The 22,556-nt window shown below is 43.8% G+C and overlaps 1 protein-coding gene across 1 annotated transcript in view; it reads left to right on the top strand.

The window, feature by feature from the left end:
- The window catches only part of LOC137323598 (inactive dipeptidyl peptidase 10-like), a 685,713-nt gene that overhangs the window by 314,848 nt on the left and 348,309 nt on the right, over positions 1–22,556 (top strand). The window contains exon 5 of the mRNA XM_067987272.1: positions 21,967–22,041. Within this exon, the coding sequence (XP_067843373.1) occupies positions 21,967–22,041 (75 nt within the window). The remainder of the gene's footprint in view (positions 1–21,966; positions 22,042–22,556) is intronic.

Raw genomic sequence — 22,556 nt, forward strand, 5'->3', positions numbered from 1 at the left:
TTGTAGCCATGTTTTTGGCATAGCCAGTCACATTCAACTTCTGGCCAATGGTAACTCCCAAGATATTGATGGTGGAAGACTCAGCAACAGTGGTGCCATTGAAGAGAGATGTCTGGGCTTTCTATTGTTCAAGATGGTCATTACCTGGCACTTATGTGGCACAAATGTTACCAGCCATTTATCAGCCCCAGCCTGCATGTTGTCCATGTCCTACTGTAGGCTGCAATGGGCTGCTTCATTATGAGAGAAGTTGTGAATGGAGCTGAATATTGTAGAATTGTTAGCAAACAGCCATACTCCTGATCTTATGATGGAGGGAAGGTCATTAAATGAAGCACTTAAAGATGGTTTGGCTGAGGATGCTTCTGTTAGGACCTTCTGCAGTGTTGTCCTTGGGCTGCAATGATTGGCCTCCAACAGAGATGACTATCTTCCTTTGGGTCAGGTATGACTCTGGCCACTGGAGCATTTTGACCTAAGTTTTGCTAGGGCTCCTTGGTGCCATATGCAGCCGAATGCCGACTTGATGTCAAGAGCAACTACTCTCACCTTTCCTCTGGCATTCAGCTCTTGCATCCATATTTGGATCAAGGCTGTAATGCAGTCTGAAGACAAGCGTTCTAGCAGAACCCGAACTGAGCATTGGTGAACAGGTTATTGGTGAGTGGGTATCACTTGACAGCACTTTCCATGCCTCCTTCCATCATTTTGCTGATGATTGGGAGGAGGCTGATAGGGCAGTATCTAATCAAATTCCATTTTTGCTATTTTTTGTGGATAGCACAGACCTGGTCCATTTGTCACATTGTCAGTTAGATGCCAGTGTCATAGCCACACTGCAATAGCTTAGCTGGTGTAGCATCTTGCTCTGGTGTGCAGATCTTCTGCATTAGAGCCGGAATGATGTTAAGGTCCATGGCTTTTGCTGTGTATGGTGCAGTCAGCCACTTCTCAATGTCTCATGGAATGAACCGAATTGGCTAGATACTAGTATCTATGATGGTGTGGAGGTGAAGTAGAATCATCCATTCGGCATGTTTTGCTCAAGATGCTTGCAGCGCTCACATGCTGGGCTCTGCCATGGGGGGAGGGATGGAAGGAGAGAGGAGATTGGAAACCCGAGAAAAGTGCGTAAACACTCCCATACTGTTCAACTCTCCCATTAACAAAAATGAATTTAACATTTTCTATAGCTTCAGCTACATTGTTTGCCACTTATCTTGATGGTCGAGAACTATACAGGTGGATAAGGAAGATTTTTTTTTGTGGGTATTCTGAGGAATTTTGTAAAAGGACAGGCAAACCTGAACCTGTAATGGTGTAAACTAGGCAAAATTAACATTTTCTGAATAAACCAAAATGCTTCAGTTTAAACCACTTTAGGCTCAGAATTTAGCTTGCCCACATTCTGATCAATATTAGAATAGAAACCTACACCTATGCTTTTTTGCAGTTTGTTTCTACTACCATTATATTAAAATAAAGGGATATCATAGAAGACAATCAATAAATACAACTCTTGCCTCAACCTGAATAACATTTAAAAAAAAGATTTTTGAAAAAACTTCTCATCTTTAGGAGGTATTTATAATTATATTTTTTCCTGCTCTGTGGAGATCTGCCATTTGGCCCTGTGCTGTAGGGAGCCTCTCAGTGGATGTCAGTTAGAGGAGCATCAGAGCATGGCTCTGTTAGAAATGCAACTGCTCGACAGCCTTTCTAGCCTTGTATTCTGATAACAAGGCACCTGAGATGTGAAACCAGCTGCCTAAACAAGGGTTTATTTCCAGTACTGAATTTCCAAGTTTTAAATGCTCCCAGTCTAAAGTGGTTTAAACTGAAGCATTTAGGGACAAAAAATGCCAATATGTTGAGTTTCCAGTAAAACCACTCACTGATATTTCTATAGCTGTCATCCTCCTATTATCCACATGTACTAACTTGGTATTTCTTTTTGTTTAACTTTACCATAGAATGACAATAACATTGATTCACCTTTGGTATTGCAGTTGCTGGAGATGAATGCATATGTGATTAAAACCTAAAATTCCAATGTGCTACACCAGTCCAAATTAACTCTTATTATGTAGAATTCCTGATCCAGGGAAAACAACTACATTTATAATAATCTTAAACCATTCTTTAAATTTTACTAATTATTTGTGTTTCCATTGCTCAGTATTGTTAGGATACTATTAGTCCAGTGCATATCATCAAGATTGCGACTCATGGGATAAAGGGGGCAGTAACAACATGGATACAGAATTGGCTAAGGGACAGGAAACAGAGAGTAGTGATGAATGGTTGTTTTTCGGACTGGAGGGAGGTGTACAGTGGTGTTCCACAAGGGTCGGTGCTAGGACCACTGCTTTTCTTGATATATATTAAGGACTTGGACTTGGGTGTACAGGGCACAATTTCAAAATTTGCAGATGACACAAAACTTGGAAGGGTAGTAAACAGTGAGGAGGATAGTGATAGATTTCAAGAGGATATAGACAGACTGGTGGCATGGGTGGACACATGGCCAAAATCCTGGAACTCCCTTCCTAACAGCACTGTGGGAGAACCTTCACCACACGGACTGCAGCGGTTCAAGAAGGCGGCTCACCACCACCTTCTCAAGGGCAATTGGGGATGGGCAATAAATGCTGGCCTTGCCAGCGACGCCCACATCCCATGAACGAATAATAAAAAAAGATGAAATTTAATGCTGAAAAATGTGAAGTGATACATTTCAGTAGGAAGAACGAGGAGAGGCAATATAAACTAGAGGGCACAATTCTAAAAGGGATACAGGAACAGAGAGATCTGGGGGGTATATGTGCAGAAATTGTTGAAGGTGGCAGGGCAGGTTGAGAAAGTGATTTAAAAAGGCATACGGGATCCTGGGCTTTATAAATAGAAGCATCGAGTGCAAAAGTATGGAAGTCATGATGAATCTTTATAAAACATTGGTTTGGCCACAACTGGAGTATTGTGTCCCGTTCTAGGTATTGCACTTCAGGAAAGATGTGAAGGCCTTAGAGAGGGTGCAGAAGAGATTTACTCGAATGATTCCAGAGATGAGGGACTTTAGTTACATGGATAGACTGGAGAAGCTGGGGTTGTTCACCTTAGAACAGAGAAGGTTGCGAGGAGATTTGATAGAGGTATTCAAAATCATGAAGGGTCTAGACAGAATAGATAGAGAGAAACTGTTCCCATTGGTGAAAGGGTCAAGAACCAGAGGACATAAATTTAAGGTGATTGGCAAAAGAACCAAAGGTGACATGAGGAAACATTTTTTTACACAGCGAGTGGTTAGGATCTGGAATGCACTGCCAGAGGGGTGGTGGAGGCAGATTCAATCATGGCCTTCAAAAGGGAACTGGACAAGTACTTGAAAGGAAAAGATTTGCAGGGCTACGGGGATAGGGCGGGGGAGTGGGACTAGCTGGATTGCTCTTGCATAGAGCCGGCGAGGACTTGATGGGCTGAATGGCCTCCTTCCGTGCTGTAACCTTTCTATGATTCTATGATATTACCGTCTTTCACAATCTGACATTTTGTGAGAGATCATATCCATGAAATGACACAGTGAGGTACTGGGATGAAAACATTAACATGTTTGTGTGAAATTCACCACTATTTTCGTGGAGGCTTTGACCCACTTATTTTAAATGGGTTTCTATCTCTGCTAAAATAATGGATGAAGGGATTTCAGACAATGGTACATTGGTATCCCATGGTGCAATTTTATGACCCATATTTTGTATAGTAAAGTGTTTTTATTTTAGTTCCTTTGCAAGATGAATGATCAACTGGAATAGTGTATAGATATTACAAACTGATCATTTTTTATAAGCTCTCCCAGCATTGTTTGATATGAAGATACCATTTATTGACAAATCTGTTGTGCATTTATCTGAATCTAACTGCATTAATCCCAAAGTTGCATTTATAAATCATTGTTAGTTTACTCTTGTGTATTGTTAATTTACTCTTGCATCCATTTATTATCAGACATAATCAGTAGTACCTTATTTTCCTGCTAGACATTGTGTTGGCAACTTAATTCCCTACCTTCCTCTTCATTTATGAGTTAATATTTCACTGTATCTTTTGGTCTTTTGGAGTGTGCCTATCATTTTGTATGTCTTTGGTCCATCTGCAGTGCTTAACGTTATCACTGTCTCAGAATCCATTGGGTAAATTTTAACTGCAAGCCAGGAAGGGAAAGGTGGGTTGGGGGGGGGCATGATCTCCGGGTGTGAAACCCGGAAGGCAAGTGGGCGGATCGCAACCTTAATGAGTCCAATCAATCGCACTTCTGGGTTAAGCCTGATTGATAGGCTGACCGGCTGTTGGGCAGGAAGGCCTGTTGTAGCAGGCTACAGCTGGGGATCGGAGGGAGGGAGGGAGGGATCATGGACCTGGGAGAAGATCGGGTAGCTGAGGAAGAGATCGGGTGGCCGGGAAGAAGATCGGAGGTCGCTAGAGGTCGCTAGAGGTTGGATGAATCGGTGGAGGTAGATGGGGGTCCACCATGGGGGAGGGCCCCTCCATCGGCGGGGGGGTGGTCGGCCGATCGTGGGGTTCCTGTTGGCCAGGTGACCTTGTGGGCCTGGATGAAGCACTTCTGCTCCTCCAGACGCACAAGCAATGCAATAAAGGCTCTGGCCCTTCCCGCCTGCTTTCACCTGACGTGAATGGGAAGTGATGGGAAACCCGTACAGGTAAGGTTAAATTTGTTTTAAGTGTCCAATACACAAAATATTAGGTGCCTCAAATATGAGATGCCCTATAAATATCGGCCTGCCGGCTTTAAGTGGGGGCGGGACTTCCTGGTGTCTGCTCGCCCCACCCATACAAACCTGCCTGAGTTAAACCCAGAAGCAGGCATGTTGGAGCCGGGATGCAGTCCCACTCTGAAAACAGAGGATTTTTACTCCCCTCCTGCCCCCAACCCACCTGTTCTTGGGGGTTAAAATTTACCTCCAAATTTCATTCAGCCCTGTCAATTAGGCATTGAATTACTATGTAAACTATTATATGTAGTCTTAGAAGACTTGCTGAGGCAAGGTTTCTCCAATTCCTAACAGCTATACAAAAATAAAATAACCTCTAAGATAAACATTTACTCATATCTTGTTCGGTATTAAGGGCCTGAAATTTTAACAACGCCCATAGAAGTGAGGTGGAGCTGAACTTCTGCCTTCCTTCAGATCATGGCGCTGACCCCAATGTAAATTGCAGGGTCAACTAATTTAAATAGGCACAGTAATAGAGTCTGCAATGCCTCAGATATGCAGGGGTGGGGTGGGGGGGTGGGGTAAGAGGAAAGGTGGAAAACTACAGTGCAATTGGAAGTTTAGCTTTAGGAGGGGGAGGGGATACCCAGAAAATGCCTGTCGGGAGGGATGGAAGCTGGAAAATACCTGGGAGAGAGGCAAAGACCAGATGTGGCAGCAGGATATAAAGCCTGTTTGGAATCGGTGCCTGTGTCCCATTGAGAACATGATACACATTTTGTGGAGGGAGGTGGCTGTGCAGGGATTGTTACCTGCTGAATCCTAGTACTTTTTTGCAGCGCAAGAAAAAGTTTACTGATTTCACCAGGGCAGCCAAGGTATGCTACCTACTGCCCCGGACCTTTCCTTACAGTGTCTTGAAACATGTAGCACCATTTCATTTATTATGGTGCCAGAGAAGACAGACATGAAATTGGGATGTGACAGAGGGGAGCAGAAGCTTGGCAGAAATCAATCCCTAGTTCCCAAGCCTGTGGCTTCAGATCTTTGGGGTCCTGCTCTAAAAAGAAGGATGTCAGATGTTCACACTCACATAAGGGCATTGAGGATCATGTTGGAAAACCTGAGACAGATGGCCGGGCGTCAGTGCCAAATTCTGAGAATAATTCAATATTGCAGCGGGTGGAGTGGGTGGTAGCACCACGAATATCTAAATTTGTCCCATCTGACAGAGAGGCTTCCAGGCCAATCAGTGCATCCAAAGTAGATGCCTTGACCACAGGCCTGTAGGGCTTGGAGCACCATTTGGAGAGTGGTTTCCAAGAGCTTCAGGGTGACATCTCTGAAGGTGTGCATGATCTAATGGATATCATTAAGTCAGCCCTCATAATGATGAGCGGGCACTCAGGTATGGACCCAGTGTGGCTAGAATCCGCCTTTATGACGCCATCCTCTCTCCTGGTGATAGCACACGTGATCTTTCTTGCCAACTCCTTTAGTTGCCTGTTCATGTTGGTGTCAGGATATAGGATCAGGCTGCCCCTGCACCTGCAATGATGATGCATCCTGCTGATAAGTCTTCCCAGGATGAAGAAGCCCTGAATCAGGAACCACCTCAGTCCCAAGGGGCTCACAATATCACAGCACAACCAAGCAACACTGGCATCAGATATCACCTTCAAAGTACCAGAATAGGGTTAAGAACAGCATAGAGAAGCACTGGGGTAGGCACAGGGATACTAAGAATCACTTTCTGTAAATATATATGTGCAGAGTAAAACCACTTTGCGATATTAAATCCAGTCTTCTGAAGTAAGTCTGTTCTTTGCTTTTTGTGTCTTTGGGGATGGTTTTGCATCGGGAGACAGAGTTCCTTCCATGCCTTCTTTATGGTCCATTATCTTCTTAAGCAGTTCACTTCTGCGAAATCATCAAGGGAGCAGCATGGTCTATAGATGCTGGTGAAAGGGTACATCCTAGTTGGTCATCTCCTCCTCTGGTGTAACCTCATCCTGTGTGCCTTTGTCATTTCCCCTTCCTCTTGCTCTTGTTCTGCCCTCAATAAGGATGTGTCTGGGAATGTCCACAGTTAACCACATGGTAAAGACAGAATGGTGGGATGCAGAATCCTTTCTCAGTTGCACAACGGAGAAAAGATTTTTCTAATCACTCCAGTCAAAGCTGATGTTCATGACAAAGTTCATGAACGTTAAAAGTCTTAAAATTCCACTTCCTGGTTTGACAAGTTGCATTAGTAACTTACCCAGTCTTTTCTACAGGTTTAACTTAAATCAGGTGCAATTTTGATGTAAGTGGCAGAATTTCTGGGAAAGTTGCTTGTGCCCTTATTATCCGGATATTTGTGTACATTCACCACTTTGAGGATAGGTACATCTTCTACCAGCGGCCAATTCTTCCAGGAGTTTGCATGTATTTTAGAATGGGTGTAGCCTGCTGTATCTGACTTATGCCCCAAACTCTCGTCCCCTATGCCAGAACTACACCACGTTTGCACCAAAAAAATTCTCTAACTTCTGTGCCCTAAACATCTTTGATTTGAAACAGTTAATATGTACAAGAAAAATATATCCCTTTTCTTTCATAAGTTGTGCAAATGATTTATTGGCTAATGTACTTCTTGTAATCACATGATTATCGCATACAATCATAGAAAAAAAGTATTAGAGCAACACAAGAAAAGTAATTTCCTATTGAGTAAAGACTTTGGAAAAGTCTAAATAAAATTTCTAGCTCATGAAGAGCAGTTGGTATGACTACCCTGCGGACAATGAAATGTCTTTTCACATTGTAAATCAGTGAGAAAATTTACACCCTTTAGCATGTAATACTGACACAGATTCTAATTCAGTTTTTGTTAAACCTTCATTAATCTCAACTATAATCTTTCAAAGTTCTCTAGATTCAGGAACTGTCCCTCTAGATTGGAAAATTGCACATGTCACTCTGCTTTTTAAGAAAGGAGAGAGAGGGAAACCGCGGAATTATAGACCAGTTAGCCTAACATCTGTTGTGGGAAAATTGCTGGAGTCCATAATTAAGGATAGGGTGACTGAACACCTCGAGAATTTTCAGTTAATCAGGGAGAGCCAGCATGGATTTGTGAAAAGTAGGCCGTGCCTGACAAACCTGATTGAATTTTTTGAAGAGGTGACTGAAGTAGTGGACAGGGGAATGTCAATGGATGTTATTTATATGGATTTCCAGAAGGCATTTGATAAGGTCCCACATAAGAGACTGTTAGCTAAGTTAGAAGCCCATGCAATCGAGGGAAAAGTATGGTCTTGGTTAGGAAATTGGCTGAGCGAAAGGCGACAGAGAGTAGGGATAATGGGTAAGTATTCACATTGGCAGGATGTGACTAGTGGAGTCCTGCAGGGATCTGTCTTGGGGCCTCAATTATTCACAATATTTATTAATGACTTAGATGAAGGCATAGAAAGTCTCATATCTAAGTTTGCCGATGACACAAAGATTGGTGGCATTGTAAGCAGTGTAGATGAAAACATAAAATTACAAAGGGATATTGATAGATTAGGTGAATGGGCAAAACTGTGGCAAATGGAATTCAATGTAGACAAATGTGAGGTCATCCACTTTGGATCAAAAAAGGATAGAACAGGGTACTTTCTAAATGATAAAAAGTTAAAAACAGTGGATGTCCAAAGGGACTTAGGGATTCAGGTACATAGATCATTGAAGTGTCAAGAACAGGTGCAGAAAATAATCAAGAAGGCTAACGGAATGCTGGTCTTTATATCTAGAGGACTAGAGTACAAGGGGGCAGAAGTTATGCTGCAGCTATACAAAACCCTGGTTAGACCACACCTGAAGTACTGTGAGCAGTTCTGGGTACCGCACCTTCGGAAGGACATATTGGCCTTGGAGGGAGTGCAGCGTAGGTTTACGAGAATGATACCCGGACTTCAAGGGTTAAGTTACGAGGCGAGATTACACAAATTGGGGTTGTATTCTCTAGAGTTTAGAAGGTTAAAGGGTGATCTGATCGAAGTTTATAAGATATTAAGGGGAACGGATAGGGTGGATAGAGAGAAACTATTTCCGCTGGTTGGGGATTCTAGGAGTAGGGGGCACAGTCTAAAAATTAGAGCCAGACCTTTCAGGAGTGAGATTAGAAAACATTTCTACACACAAAGGGTGGTAGAAGTTTGGAACTCTCTTCCGCAAACGGCAAATGATACTAGCTCAATTGCTAAATTTAAATGTGAGATAGATAGCTTTTTGGCAACCAAAGGTATTAAGGGATATGGGCCAAAGGCAGGTATATGGAGTTAGATCACAGATCAGCCATGATCTTATCAAATGGCGGAGCAGGCACGAGGGGCTGAATGGCCTACTCCTGTTCCTATGTTTCTATGTTCCTATTACATCGACTGAAACCAGTATAAATTACATTTATTTTGCCTAGAATTAACTTTTCATGATTTAAATTCCACAGGCCTAATGTCAGAAAGAAAAAACTTATATTTATATAGTGCCTTTCTCATCTTCAGGATATCCAAAAGCACTTCATAGCCAATGATGTACTTTTGAAGTGTAGACACTGTTGTAATGTAGAAACAGGTGGCAGCCAATTCGTCCACAGCAAGGTCTCACAAACAGCAATGAGATAAATGACTGAATAATATGTTTTATAATATGTTGATTAAGGAATGGCCAGAACCCCCGCATAACTCCTCTGCTCGTCTTCGAAAAGTACCGTGGGATGTTTTGCATCCACTGGAGAGGGAAAACAGGGCTTTGGCTTACCATCTCATCGAAAGATGGTACCTCTGACAATGCAGCACTCCGTCCGTACTGCTTTGCTTTGTTAGCCTACATTATGTGCCCAAGTCTGGGATGGAGATTTACGTAGTTCAACCTGACACCAATTGGTTGTAGTAATGATCTTTTATTTGATCAAAAGCAAGGGGCAGGATTTTAACTGTGAAAAACGGGTGGATTGGGGGCGGGGAGGCATTGAAAATTGCAACAATTTCAGACCCGCCTCCAACCCACCCATTTCTGATTTTTTACCAGGGCGAGACAAAGGGCGGGCAACCAACTCGCTCCCAGGAGGCGGGTTCGTCACTAAAACCTTTCAAGGAGGCTGCAGACCTTGTTTTGAAAGGTTTTGCGATTGCAAACTCTGGGGGCCAGGATTCCCGGGCCTTCTCCTTCACCCTGCGTAAGAAGAGGCGAGAAAGCCCGAAACTGCAGTTAAGTGCCTTTCTGGCACAGCTTGTGGGCCCGGAGGAGCAGGAGTGCTTCCCCCAGGTCCAACAAGCCTACCTGCAGCGACCCCCCAACGATCGCAGACCCGCCCCAATGATCGCGGACCACCGCGATGACCCCCGATCCCAACAGCTCACCCCCCTCGGTGACTGACCCCCCCCCCCAATGGGACGGGAAACCAACAAAAAAAGAGTCGTCGATACATCAAAATCATAAGGACGTCTGGGAAACCTGTATTTCCGGGTTTTCCATCTGCGATTCAAACCTCCCCCCCCCGCCCCCTTCCCGGCTGCAAATCAAAATCCTGACCAAGGATCATTACATGCAAGTAATAAAGCAGTAATTATCAGGAAACTCGGAATCATATTACCCTGTTGTCCTCTGGGTGGAGATTGTAACTTTTGGTCCTGTCTGTTTAACTTCTTTTCCCTCTACAACTTCTCTTCACAATAACTCCTTCTCCACGACTTCTCCTCGACCAGCACTTCTCTACTATAATTTCTTCTCTAACATCTGATTCTTGAAAGGGGTCTCTCTCTTAAACCACTTTTGGGGTGGGCACAGGGGCAGTTACTGACACAGGAGTCTTTCTAAAGGACGAGGTGGCCAATGAGGCATCATGTATCTCTTTAGACAAAGGAAGAAGAGTCAACCCACTTCTTATCTCTATATTTCGCGGGCAAGGGATGATTGAGTGGCCGTCAAAATGTCACACCACCTGGTTGACAAATCATTGGCTTCCAACACTAGAGGGGCCTGCCTCTTCAACTTATCTTCACTTCAAGGCCAAAGCCGGCAGTTTGGACCTATTATCTTACTCCCTGCCTGTTCCCAAGCCACCAATTCTGAGGCATCCTTGTCATGTTAGCAGTTTGGACAGTTGTCTCATTCTGTGGCTGCAACTGTTTATGTTAGCAATCTCCACCACTATGTCAATTACCTTAGAAGCCAAAGGCCTTATAAAACTTACAAAACCATAAGTGCGAGTTAGTTGCCATATGTTCCATATACTGTTTGATTAATACAGAAATGTGATCATATAAAGACAGTAAAAGTTACACATCAAAAATACATGTGGTACAATGAGTTGAGGTCTACTGATTCTGGAATGTGGTTGCCTAGGGACATAAAGACCCATCGTTTATTTCACTATTTTTCCCTCAGATAGCATGGTTGTGTGTTTTTAACCACTATTACTGAATTTGTGTGGAAACTATGTTCCCTTACACTTGAACTCACCACCTTTTGACTCAGAGGAGAGTGCTACCACTGAGCCAAGACTGACACCTAATGTTAGGCCAGCTTGAACAAAATATGTGAAGATTTTGATTCATGAATCTGATTTCTCCCAGAATACAAGAAAATAAATGAATATGTGGTTTAATAATCAAAATAGATTATATAGAACTCATATTCAGAAAATCATTTAACACCTTGTGTGAAGATTTCCTTTATTATCACAGCTTGTTAGATCAGGTAATTGAGCATGGACATCTGTTAAGGTCCTCACTGCAAATCCCTGCTGCAATAGATATTTGAACTTAGCTATTGGTTTTGATATGCCCGGGGATGTAATCCAATTGTAAAAGTTAAGAACCTTGGTAGAAAGCGTAATGTACCATTTTTTTGTCAGAGCACAAAAAGATTTGGAAATACAGTGTGAAATGGAACAAGGTCTAACGACCATTAAAGCATCTGCTTCGCCAGAAAATGAAACGTGTGATCCTGTCAGATTAAGTTTCTTTCCAGTTTTGTGACTACTCAGTGGATGAGATTTCATTTACTGGAGTTGGGATCATTGGAGAAAAGATGAATGCCTATTTTAGGAGGTGCCAGGGAGTGCTTCTCCTTTGTGAATTGGTGAAGCTTCAGCACTACTTAGAAATACATGGAAGATACAACATTGGAAGCAGGTCATTCAGCCCAACCAGTCTGTACAGGCATTTACCCTTCACATGAGCAACATTCATAACCATATTCACCCATTCTGTTCTCATATCCCTTCTACCTCTTTTCTTTCATCCACCTATCCAATCTAATCAGAGCAAATATGTTCCCACAAAGAAAAAGGGTGGGACTCCAAAATCTAGACCCCCATGGATGTCAAGAAGCAAGCAGGGTAGGTTAAGGCAAAAAAGGGAAGCATATGTCATATACTGAGAGCTCACTACTGCAGACAGCCTAGAGAAGCATAGAAAGTGCAGGGGTAAAATTAAAAAGGAAATTAGGAAAGCAAAGAGAAGGCATGAAAAAATATTGGCAAGTAAAATCAAGGAAAACCCAAAGATGTTTTATAAATACATAAAGAGCAAGAGGATAACTAAGGAAAGAGTAGGGCCTATTAGAGACTAAAAAGGTAACCTGTGTGTGGAGGCGGAAGACATGGGTATGGTTCTTAATGAATACTTTACATCTGTCTTCATAAAAGAGGGGGATGATGCAAACATTGTAGTTAGGGAGGAGGAGTGTGAAATATTGGATGGGATAAACATAGTGAGAAAGGAAATATTAAGGGGTTTAGCATCTTTGAAAGCAGATAAATCGCCAGGCCCGGATGAAATATATCCCATGCTGTTAAGAGAAGCAAGGGAGGAAATAGCGGAGACTCTGACCATCATTTTCCAATCCTCTCTGGCTACAGGTGTGGTGCTGGAAAACTGGGGGACTGCTAATGTTGAACCGTTGTTTAAAAAGGGAAAAAGGGATAGACCAAGTAATTACAGGCCAGTCAGCCTAACCTTGGTGGTGGGCAAATTATTGGAAAAAATTCTGAGGGACAGTATTAATTGTCATTTAGAAAGGCATGGATTAATCAAAGACAGTCAGCATGGATTAGTTAAGGGACGGTCGTGTCTGCCTAACTTGATTGAATTTTTTGAGGCGGTAACAAGGAGGGTTGATGAGGGTAGTGCATTTGATGTAGTCTACATGGATTTTAGCAAGGTTTTTGATAAGGTCCCACATGGCAGACTGGTCAAAAAATTAAAAGCCAATGGGATCCAAGGGAAAGTGGCAAGTTGGATCCAAAATTGGCTCAGTGGCAGGAAGCAAAGGGTAATGGATGTCGGGTATTTTTGAGACTGGAAGGCTGTTTCCATTGGGGTTCTGCAAGGCTCTGTACTATGTCCGTTGCTTTTTGTGATATATATCAATGATTTAGACTTAAATGTAGGGGACATGATTAAGAAGTTTGCAGATGATACAAAAATTGGCCATGTGGTTGATAGTAAGGAAGAAAGATGTAGACTACAGGAAGTTATCAATGGACTGGTCAGGTGGGCAGAGAAGTGGCAAATGGAATTCAATCTGGAGAAGTGTAAGGTAATGCATTTTGGGGGGGCAAACAAGGCAAGGGAATGCACAATAAATGGTAGCATACTGAGAAGTGTAGAGGACAGAGCGGCCTTGGAGTGTATGTCCACAGATCCCTGAAGGTAGCAGGACAGGTAGACGGGGCGGTTAAGAAGGCAGATGAAATACTTTCTTTTATTAGCTGAGGCATAGCATATAAGAACAGGGAAGTTATGCTCGAACTGTATAAAACACTAGTTAGGCCATAACTAGAGCACTGCAAACAGTTCTGGCCACCACATTACAGGAAAGATGTGATTGCACAATAGAGGGTACAGAGAAGATTTACGAGGATGTTGCCAGGACTGGAGAATTTTAGCCTTGAGGAAAGACTGGATAGGCTGGGGTTGTTTTCTTTGGAACAGAGGAGGCTGAGGGGAGATTTAATTGAGGTGTATAAAATTATGAGGGGCCCAGATAGAGTGGATAGGAAGGATCTATTTCCCTTAACAGAGAGAGCAATAACCAGAAGGCATAGATTTTAAGTAATTGGTAGAAGGATTGGAAGGGAATTGAGGAGAATTGTTTTCACCCAAAGGGTGGTGGGGGTCCGGAACTCACTGCCTGAAAGGGTGGGAGAGGCAGAAACTCTCACCGCATTTAAAAAGCACTTGGATATGCACTTGAAGTGCCATAACCTACAAGACTAAGAACCAAGAGCTGGAAAGTGGGATAGCTCTTTATTGGCCGGCACAGGCACGATGAGCCAAATAGCCTCCTTCTGAGCCGTAAATTTCTATGATTCTATGATTCTAATCTTGAATGTTGACATAGTTTCTGCCTCAAGCAATAACCCTGGTAGTGAATTCCGTAGCCTCACTACTCTGGATGAAGAAGAAAGAGACTGTTGGGACTCCATGAGAGGAAGCCTTGGAAAAACTGTCTCTTATGCCATGTAAATGGAGATGGCACTGGCACTGAGTGTCAACTCTGTCACCCCCAGAAATGCAGATCACTGGTGCAAGAAGTTCAATGACCTGATCAGGGCAGGCAAGGTTACACACCGGCCACTCTCTCTTTTCTTCCTTGAGTCCCTGGGCATCAGAACACTCTTCACCCTCCAAAATTAAGAACTGCGAAACTAGTCCTTCACACTGCACTCTGGTTAAAGGGGGCAAAAACTAGGGATCTTACAGTATCTGTAGCCATCTCCTTAACAGCACTTAAACCCCTTCTTCCATTTTAACAAGGTAATACCACCAAATCTCTTACATCAGCTGTCCATTGCCAGCTCAGAGATGGTCATCAATCGCTAGCCTCCACCTAATTCTCTCAGGTTTTTTTTATTCGTTCATGGGATGTGGACGTCACTGACAAGACCAACATTTATTGCCCATCCCTAATTGCCCTTGAGAAGGTGGTGGTGAGCCGCCTTCTTGAACCGCTGTAGTCCGTGTGGTGAAGGTTCTCCCACAGTGCTGTTAGGAAGGGAGTTCCAGGATTTTGACCCAGCGACGATGAAGGAACGGCAATATATTTCCAAGTCGGGATGGTGTGTGACTTGGAGGGGAACGTGCAGGTGGTGGTGTTCCTATGCTGCCTTGCTGCCCTTGTCCTTCTAGGTGGTAGAGGTCGCGGGTTTGGGAGGTGCTGTCGAAAAAGCCTTGGCGAGTTGCTGCAATTCATCCTGTGGATGGTACACACTGCAGCCACAGTGCGCCAGTGGTGAAGGGAGTGAATGTTTAAGGTGGTGGATGGGGTGCCAATCAAGCAGGCTGCTTTGTCCTGGATGGTGTCGAGCTTCTTGAGTGTTGTTGGAGCTGCACTCATCCAGGCAAGTGGAGAGTATTCCATCACACTCCTGACTCGTGCCTTGTAGATGGTGGAAAGGCTTTGGGGAGTCAGGAGGTGAGCAACCCGGCGCTGAATACCCAGCCTCTGACCTGCTCTTGTAGCTACAGTATTTATATGGCTGGTCCAGTTAAGTTTCTGGTCAGTGGTGACCCCAGGATGTTGATGGTGGGCGATTCAGCAATGGTAATGCCGTTGAATGTCAAGGGGAAGTGGTGAGACTCTCTCTTGTTGGAGATGGTCATTTCCTGGCACTTGTCCGGCGCAAATGTTACTTGCCACTTATCAGCCCAAGCCTGGATGTTGTCCAAGTCATGCTGCATGCGGGCACAGACTGCTTCATTGTCTGAGGGGTTGCGAATGGAACTGAAAACTGTGCAATCATCAGCAAACATCCCCATTTCTGACCTTATGATGGAGGGAAGGTCATTGATGATGCAGCTGAAGATGGTTGGGCCAAGGACACTGCCCTGAGAAACTCCTGCAGCAATTTCTTGGGGCTGAGATGATTGGCCTCCAACAACCACTACCATCTTCCTTTGTGCTAGGTATGGCTCCAGCCACTGGAGAGTTTTCCCCCTGATTCCCATTGACTTCAATTTTACTCGGGCTCCTTGGTGTCACACTCGGTCAAATGCTGCCTTGATGTCAAGGGCAGTCACTCTCACCTCACCTCGGGAATTCAGCTCTTTTGTCCATGTTTGGACCAAGGCTGTAATGAGGTCTGGAGCCGAGTGGTCCTGGCGGAACCCAAACTGAGCATCGGTGAGCAGGTTATTGGTGAGTAAGTGCAGCTTGATAGCACTGTCGACAGCACCTTCCATCACTTTGCTGATGATTGAGAGTAGACTGATGGGGCGGTAATTAGCTGGATTGGATTTGTCAGTCATGTCCACTTGTGCACAATGTCCACGAAATGGCATCCCCAACGTTAAGGAGATCACCCACTATGAGGAGCAGATGCTGGAGCTGTAGGGGAAGCACTTTGCTCTTGCCATGGGAGGTGGCAAAGTCAGGGGCACAGTACTGGTACCAGGTTATTAGCTGCACACTTACACAGTTGATGTGACATCCCTGTGATTCAGCACATAGCCGCTAGCTTCCACACTGTTCTCTGCCTCCGTAAGCCCAAGGAGGTAATGCTCATCCATTCTTAGCTTGCACCCTCTTTTCCTGTAATTCCACCCCAGGAATGTGGGGCAGAAGATGAGGAAGAAGAGATGAAACTTCTCCTTCAGTGACTATGAGGATGATGAAGGTGAGAAGGATGATGATGATAATGAGGAGGCAGAGAAAGTCAAGGTCAAGCCCACCCATATGTTCCTGGGTCAACATCCTGCCCCATGGTTCTCTGCCACAACCCCTCGATCTCCCTCCCCGTGTAACTTGCTTTTTAGCTCCCATGCACCGGTTCAGATACTTTCACTCGGGGGAATTAAATGGTGTCAGTGAGGATGTGATACCAAATGATTCACAGAGCATGAGGGAGCTGGAAGAGTGGGAGGTGTTGAGAATGTGCTACGTTCCCGCAAAGACCAAGAAAAAGGTTACCTTACCAGACCTCTTTTCCCTACCCAAATCCTGTTGCTACTGAAAGTGCTTCTGGGCACTGCACGCTATAGATGAGAATTCTTAGGAGATCAGGAATTCCTGCCCACTGTATGCAGTGGCTGGTATTACTTCCCATAAGGGGAGAAGTGAAAGGGAAGAAGGAAAAGGTAAAACGGGGAGAAGCTAGGATTGGTACTTCAGGGAGGGAAAAAATTGGAGTGGCGCTTTTAATGAGGGGGTACGAAGCAGGGAGAAGTCATGAGTGGTGCTTTGGGAACGGAGATACCAGGAGAAGTGCTTTGTCGGGGGGGGGGGATGGGGGTGGAAAGAATAGAGAAGAAGAAATGGTGCTTTGGGGTGGAAGAGAAAGGAGAATGCCAACATGACCTGGGAGGGGGTTGGTGGGGGGGTTGGTGGAGGAGCGTGCCGGCATGAACTGGATGAACGTTAGCTTGAACTAAGGGGAATAGAGGGGGAGAAGTCTGCCATCGTGAACTGGGAGATTTGGAAGAGAACAATGGCCTCGATATTAAGACCCTCCCCTCCACTCCACCCCACCTACGACAGGCAGGAGAGGATTGGGGAGCGGGGGGAGTTAAAAATGAGAAAACGGAGACTGCGACCCCCCCCAGCCATGTACGTGTCTGTTGCCGTTCTTATGGCAGCAGGTTTCGTGGTGTGCGAGTTTCCCACCGTGGAGGGGCGGGACACTTCATTAACATATTTAAATCGGGCTCCCACAGTGCAATTGGGAGACTGATCTAAATTTTACAGTTGCAGCATGGGTCTCCCAAGGCTCGGGCAAACCGGCAGTGCCTTTTACAGCACTCCTTGTGGATCAGGAGAAGCAGGAGTACTCCCCCACCCTCCCCGCCTAAAGGAAGCCTTTGGCCACTTCCCCCACCACCATCGCAGCCGACCTCCCCCGGGCCCCCCCCCCCAAACCCGGCCAAGCACCAATATCTGGTCCCCACCCCCCACAATGGTCTCTCACTTCCCCCCCCTGCCCCACCGCCTCTCCAATTGCCGGGGACCGTCCCCAAGGATCGCTGGCTGCGGCCTCCTGCCATTAGTTTTCTCACCCAGCAGCCAGCTATATTGACAGCCTGGCCAGCTGCCAGGCGAGAAACGGAACAAAAAAATTATAATGAGGTCCTGCCATTAAATTTGGCAGCCCTGCCCCACACCCTCCCCACATCCCCGTAAATATCAGGGCCAATGTGTCTCTGCAAACAGGCTGGGGAGTTAATGCGAGGGGGTGCTTGCAGTGTGTCACTTTATTCTTCCATTTCCCTTTTTTTTTCAAACGAAGGGGGTAATTTTAACTTAACCCACCCAGTTAATGGAGCGTAAAACTGAGAAGGGTGTAAAACAGGGTTCCAGTCCGAACTCGCCAGGTGAGTTAGGTTGAAATTACCCCCTATAAATCTATCAGATGTAAAATGTTTAAAATTAGCCAGAATGTACTGTTTTGTAGAAGTTCAATATTTACTAGGCGATCATACCACCAGATTCCCCAGGATATGCAGCACCAGTTGGTACATGTGGAACCCCACACTTGGAAGAGGTGTGCACAATTCTAACTTTGCTCCTATGGTTGAAAAATAATGAATTCCAAAATGGTAAATAGAGAATAGTTTTCAATACAATTCAGCAAATATCCCTTTTGAGATGGAAAAAAAATGGCATGCCAACATTCATTGTACATGGGAACATAGCTTTTGCTAGACAAAAGTAAAAATAAGGTCCATTCAGTTCGCCTTCTACCATCCTGGTAGTTGCATGATACAATGATAATGGAGTTGTTTACTAAGCATAGATTCCAAAATATTGGAAAATGCACAAAATAAAGTGTCAAAAAAATCAGCATTTTCTGCACCCAGGACCCCTAAAAATAAATTATGTGCCTTCAAAACATTTCTCCTTCAGGCTTTAACATGCTTATGTTTATTTTCCTCAATACAAGTGAAGCAATGATAGCTATATTTACGACTTAAGGTGCAAGCCCATGTAATTACTTGCTTTCATATGTCATGGGCTTAGAATCAAGGCAGTTCTTAAGTTCTTGATTTTCTGGGGAGCTTTTTTGAAGCTGTTGATCAGCCTTTTCTAGGTTTCTACATTGGCACGTGTGCAGTTGTTGCAAATCTTTAAATAGAGGAAAGTGAAATCCAGGACCTGTTGCAAATGGCGTTGCATGTAGCATAAGGTTCTGCGAGGGGTAGCAGTTATGCTGCATGATAGTAAGGCTAAGAGGTGAAGAGTCTGGCGTAATGGAGCAACTAGCATTCATCAGGGAAGAAAGATCTCATTGCGAAACAGCTAAAGGCTTTGGAGCAAGAGGTTCTGGTATGAATGAAGGCAGTTAGTCTCAAAATGTCCTTGGGTTAAGTGGGAACAAGATATTGAATGAATGTTTTCAGTTGCAACTGTGCACCGTAAGTGGGATAGATTATGGTTAATAATGACTTCAGTGTCATACGTTTTATCAGGACCAGCTGGAATGAAATAAATACAGAAAACGCTAGAAACACACAACAGGTCAGCCAATTTCTGTAAATAGAAAAGACAAGCATTTTGGATGTGTGACCCTTTATCATAACCGAAGGCTGAAAGATAAACAGGCATTTTAGTAAGGTTAGGAAAAATGGAAAGAAAAAGGGAGAGGGAGAGAATCAACAAATATGCCAATCACACAAAGACAGGATACATCTAACCCTGCCAATTACTATCCTATGAGCTCCTTCCCAGTCATCACTAAAGTGATGGAAGACGTTATCAATAGTGTCATCAAGTGCCACCTACTCACGAATAACCTGTTCACCAACCCTCGGTTCGGGTTCTGCCAGAACTGCTTGTCTTCAGACTGCATCACAGCCTTGATCTAAACATGGATGCAAGAGCAGAATGCCAGACGAAAGGTGAGAGTAGCTGCCCTTGACATCAAGTCGGCTGTAAACGGCACCAAGGAGCCCTAGCAAAAGTGAAGTCAATGATGGTCAAAGGGAAAACCCTCCAATGGCTGGAGTCACAGCTGACACAAAGGAAGACAATTGTGGTTGTTGAAAGCCAGCCCCCGAATATCACTACAAGAGTTCCTCAGAAAGCGTATTTGGCCCAGACACCCAGACATCTTCAGTTATTTCATTCATGACCTTCCCTTCATCATAAGGTCAGGAGTGGGGATCTTCACTGATGATTCCACAGTATAAAGCTCCATTCACAACTCCTCCCATTATGAAGCAGTCCATGCTAGCCTACAGCAGGACTTGGATATCATCCAGGCTTGGGCTGACAATTGGTTGGCAACATTTGTGCCGCATAAATTCCAGGGGATAGCCATCTCAAACAAGCGGAAGCTCAGCCATCTCCCCCTGGCCTTCAGTGGAACCACTGTTGGCGAGTCCCTGATCATCAACATCTCAAAGTTCACCATTGACCAGAAGCTGATTGGGACCAGCCATATCAACACCATGGCTACAAGAACAAAGCAACTTTGCAATGAGTAGCTTATCTGATCCCCCAAATCAGCTCAACCTTCTACAAGGCTCAAGACAGGAATGTGATGGAATACTCACCACCCACCTGGATCGGTGCAGCCATAACAACACTCAAGAAGTTCAAAACTATCTACACAGAGCAGTTCACTTTAGTGGTCTGCCACAGGGCTCAATATGCACCCCCTCCATCACTGCCACACTGTGGCTGCAGTATGTATAATGCAACAACAGTTCCATTGATGCAGGCTATGGGGAAATCTGTGACCCGGGCTTTCCGCCCTTCCAATTGAAAAGGGTAACAGATGATAAAATACGTGGAACTGATACAGCATTCAAAGTTCATTATTTTGCCTAGGAATACTATGCAGCACAAATAACATTCTAGAAGGTAAATAGTGGAGAATAAATGTGCTAAGACATTTAAGAAAAGTCACAATTTAATTTGGGTCAAGAAGCTAGTGGTTATTAGAATAAGAAATTATGAGTCGGTGATGAAAGTGGTGGCTAAAATGAATCCCTGGAAGTTACAGCAACAAATACAAAAGAAACATATGCCAGGAACCCGGTGGAAAGGCACACTGGTTTGCCAACAATTTGAGCCACGAAGTGACATGACATGGGTTTGCATCCTTATTCCTCATGTCGTGAGTTTTCAATCCCAGTCAGGTAATTATGGAGAGACATAGAATTGAATAAGTTTCTATTGCCAACGAAAATCTGAGCTCCCTGGGCAGACCTGGCGCTTGTACAGCCTAAAGTTTTGTCCTCAATAAGGCAGGAAAAATTATTGCTCACTGTTCTTCTAAAACCAAGCATATCTAGTGGTATATTCAGTGGCCCCCATCCAGGGAAAAATCGCACCCATGACATTTCTTAGAGAAATCCTTTACCCTTTGCAGTGCGCTAATGTTGAAAGGGCTGTTATTTTACATTTCTGTATATTTTAAAAAATAAAGCCCAATTCTGGTGATATCAGGGATTTATTTTGGTATCACTACTGTCTTATAAGACCAATCCTTTCAGAAGCAATTTCATTTTCTCTTGAAATGTATTCTTATGCTGTCACAGAGGCCGCTGAGAATACCTGATATAAATAGACACCTTCACGTTCTCAGAAATGTTAGATGAGCCATAGTGTTAGACAGCTGAGACGTTCATTACTCATGAATAATCCCATGCATTTGAAGTCTCTCACCATCACCACTGAAAGTAGGTATTGAAAATAATGAAAATAAAGTAGAATGTTCAAATATTTCAGGGCTACTGCTGTAAATACTTTATTATTTAGCCTACGACAGCTATGGGTGTTTAATTTTCCACTGCAGGGAGCTTTAGATGTTCGGTGCTATGCAGGGATACAATCAAATATATTTATAAAATAAGTTCTGTATACATGTGGCCTACTGACATCAACAACCCAGAAACAGACGAGTTCAAATGATATATGACCAGATTCTGAAATAACTGTCTTGTCTTGGTTGAGTGCAAATGGCAGGGGGACAATGAAAATTATTTTGCCAGTTCATAAGATGCTTCAAATAGCTGTAATTCCCATAGTTTCACCTGTAGAAACCAATCTTCAGGATTAACCCCAGGGACTCACAATGGCCTGCAAATGGTTTAAGTTATGACAGGTTTACTCTAGCTCCCAGCAGAATTCTAGACAGTGAATGAATGCCATAGACTATCCCAAAGGATAAAATTAAGGTGGTTTATATTTTTTTTAAAGTGCATTCTAATGCTATCATATTAAGTATCCATTTGGCTTGTATTTTTTCATTTTGCAGGTGACTTTTAAAGCAACGAAATACTCAGTTTCCCCAGATCTCAGATTTGTTCTTCTTGCATATGACGTCAAACAGGTAAGCCAAAACCTTCTATCAAATAGGTATTTTTTGAAAACACTATCAGGGAAGTGCCTTACCTGCAGATGCCACAAATGTATTTTATTATATATAAGATATCAGTATACTTAGTGGAATGTTCCCAGATATAACTTAGTTTGATCATTTTGGATCATGAAAATGAGGGCCTGAATTTTTGCTGTGTGTTCTGTATTTTCTCCAATGCTAACCTATTTTGTCCCCACTGCTACGGTAAATTGAGTGTTTGCTCCAGCTCCAAATCCATCGTTACTTTTTACACAGAGGTTGAAAAACGTGACAGCTGAAAAACAAATACGGTTGAAATGCAGGAAATAGACATTGTGAAGAAACATATCGGTTTTATGCTCCAGCGTAAATGCAATTGTTTATGCTGGCGACAGATCCTTTCCCCATTGGCTTAGAAGGAATATGAAGTCTCTTTCTCTCTAATAATGGTCTGTTTCTACATTTATCTGTTTTGAGCTTTGATGATGTATTTCCTCCGTACTATC

This window comes from Heptranchias perlo, chromosome 7 (assembly GCF_035084215.1).
Source record: "Heptranchias perlo isolate sHepPer1 chromosome 7, sHepPer1.hap1, whole genome shotgun sequence".
Taxonomy (NCBI): Eukaryota; Metazoa; Chordata; class Chondrichthyes; order Hexanchiformes; family Hexanchidae; genus Heptranchias; species Heptranchias perlo.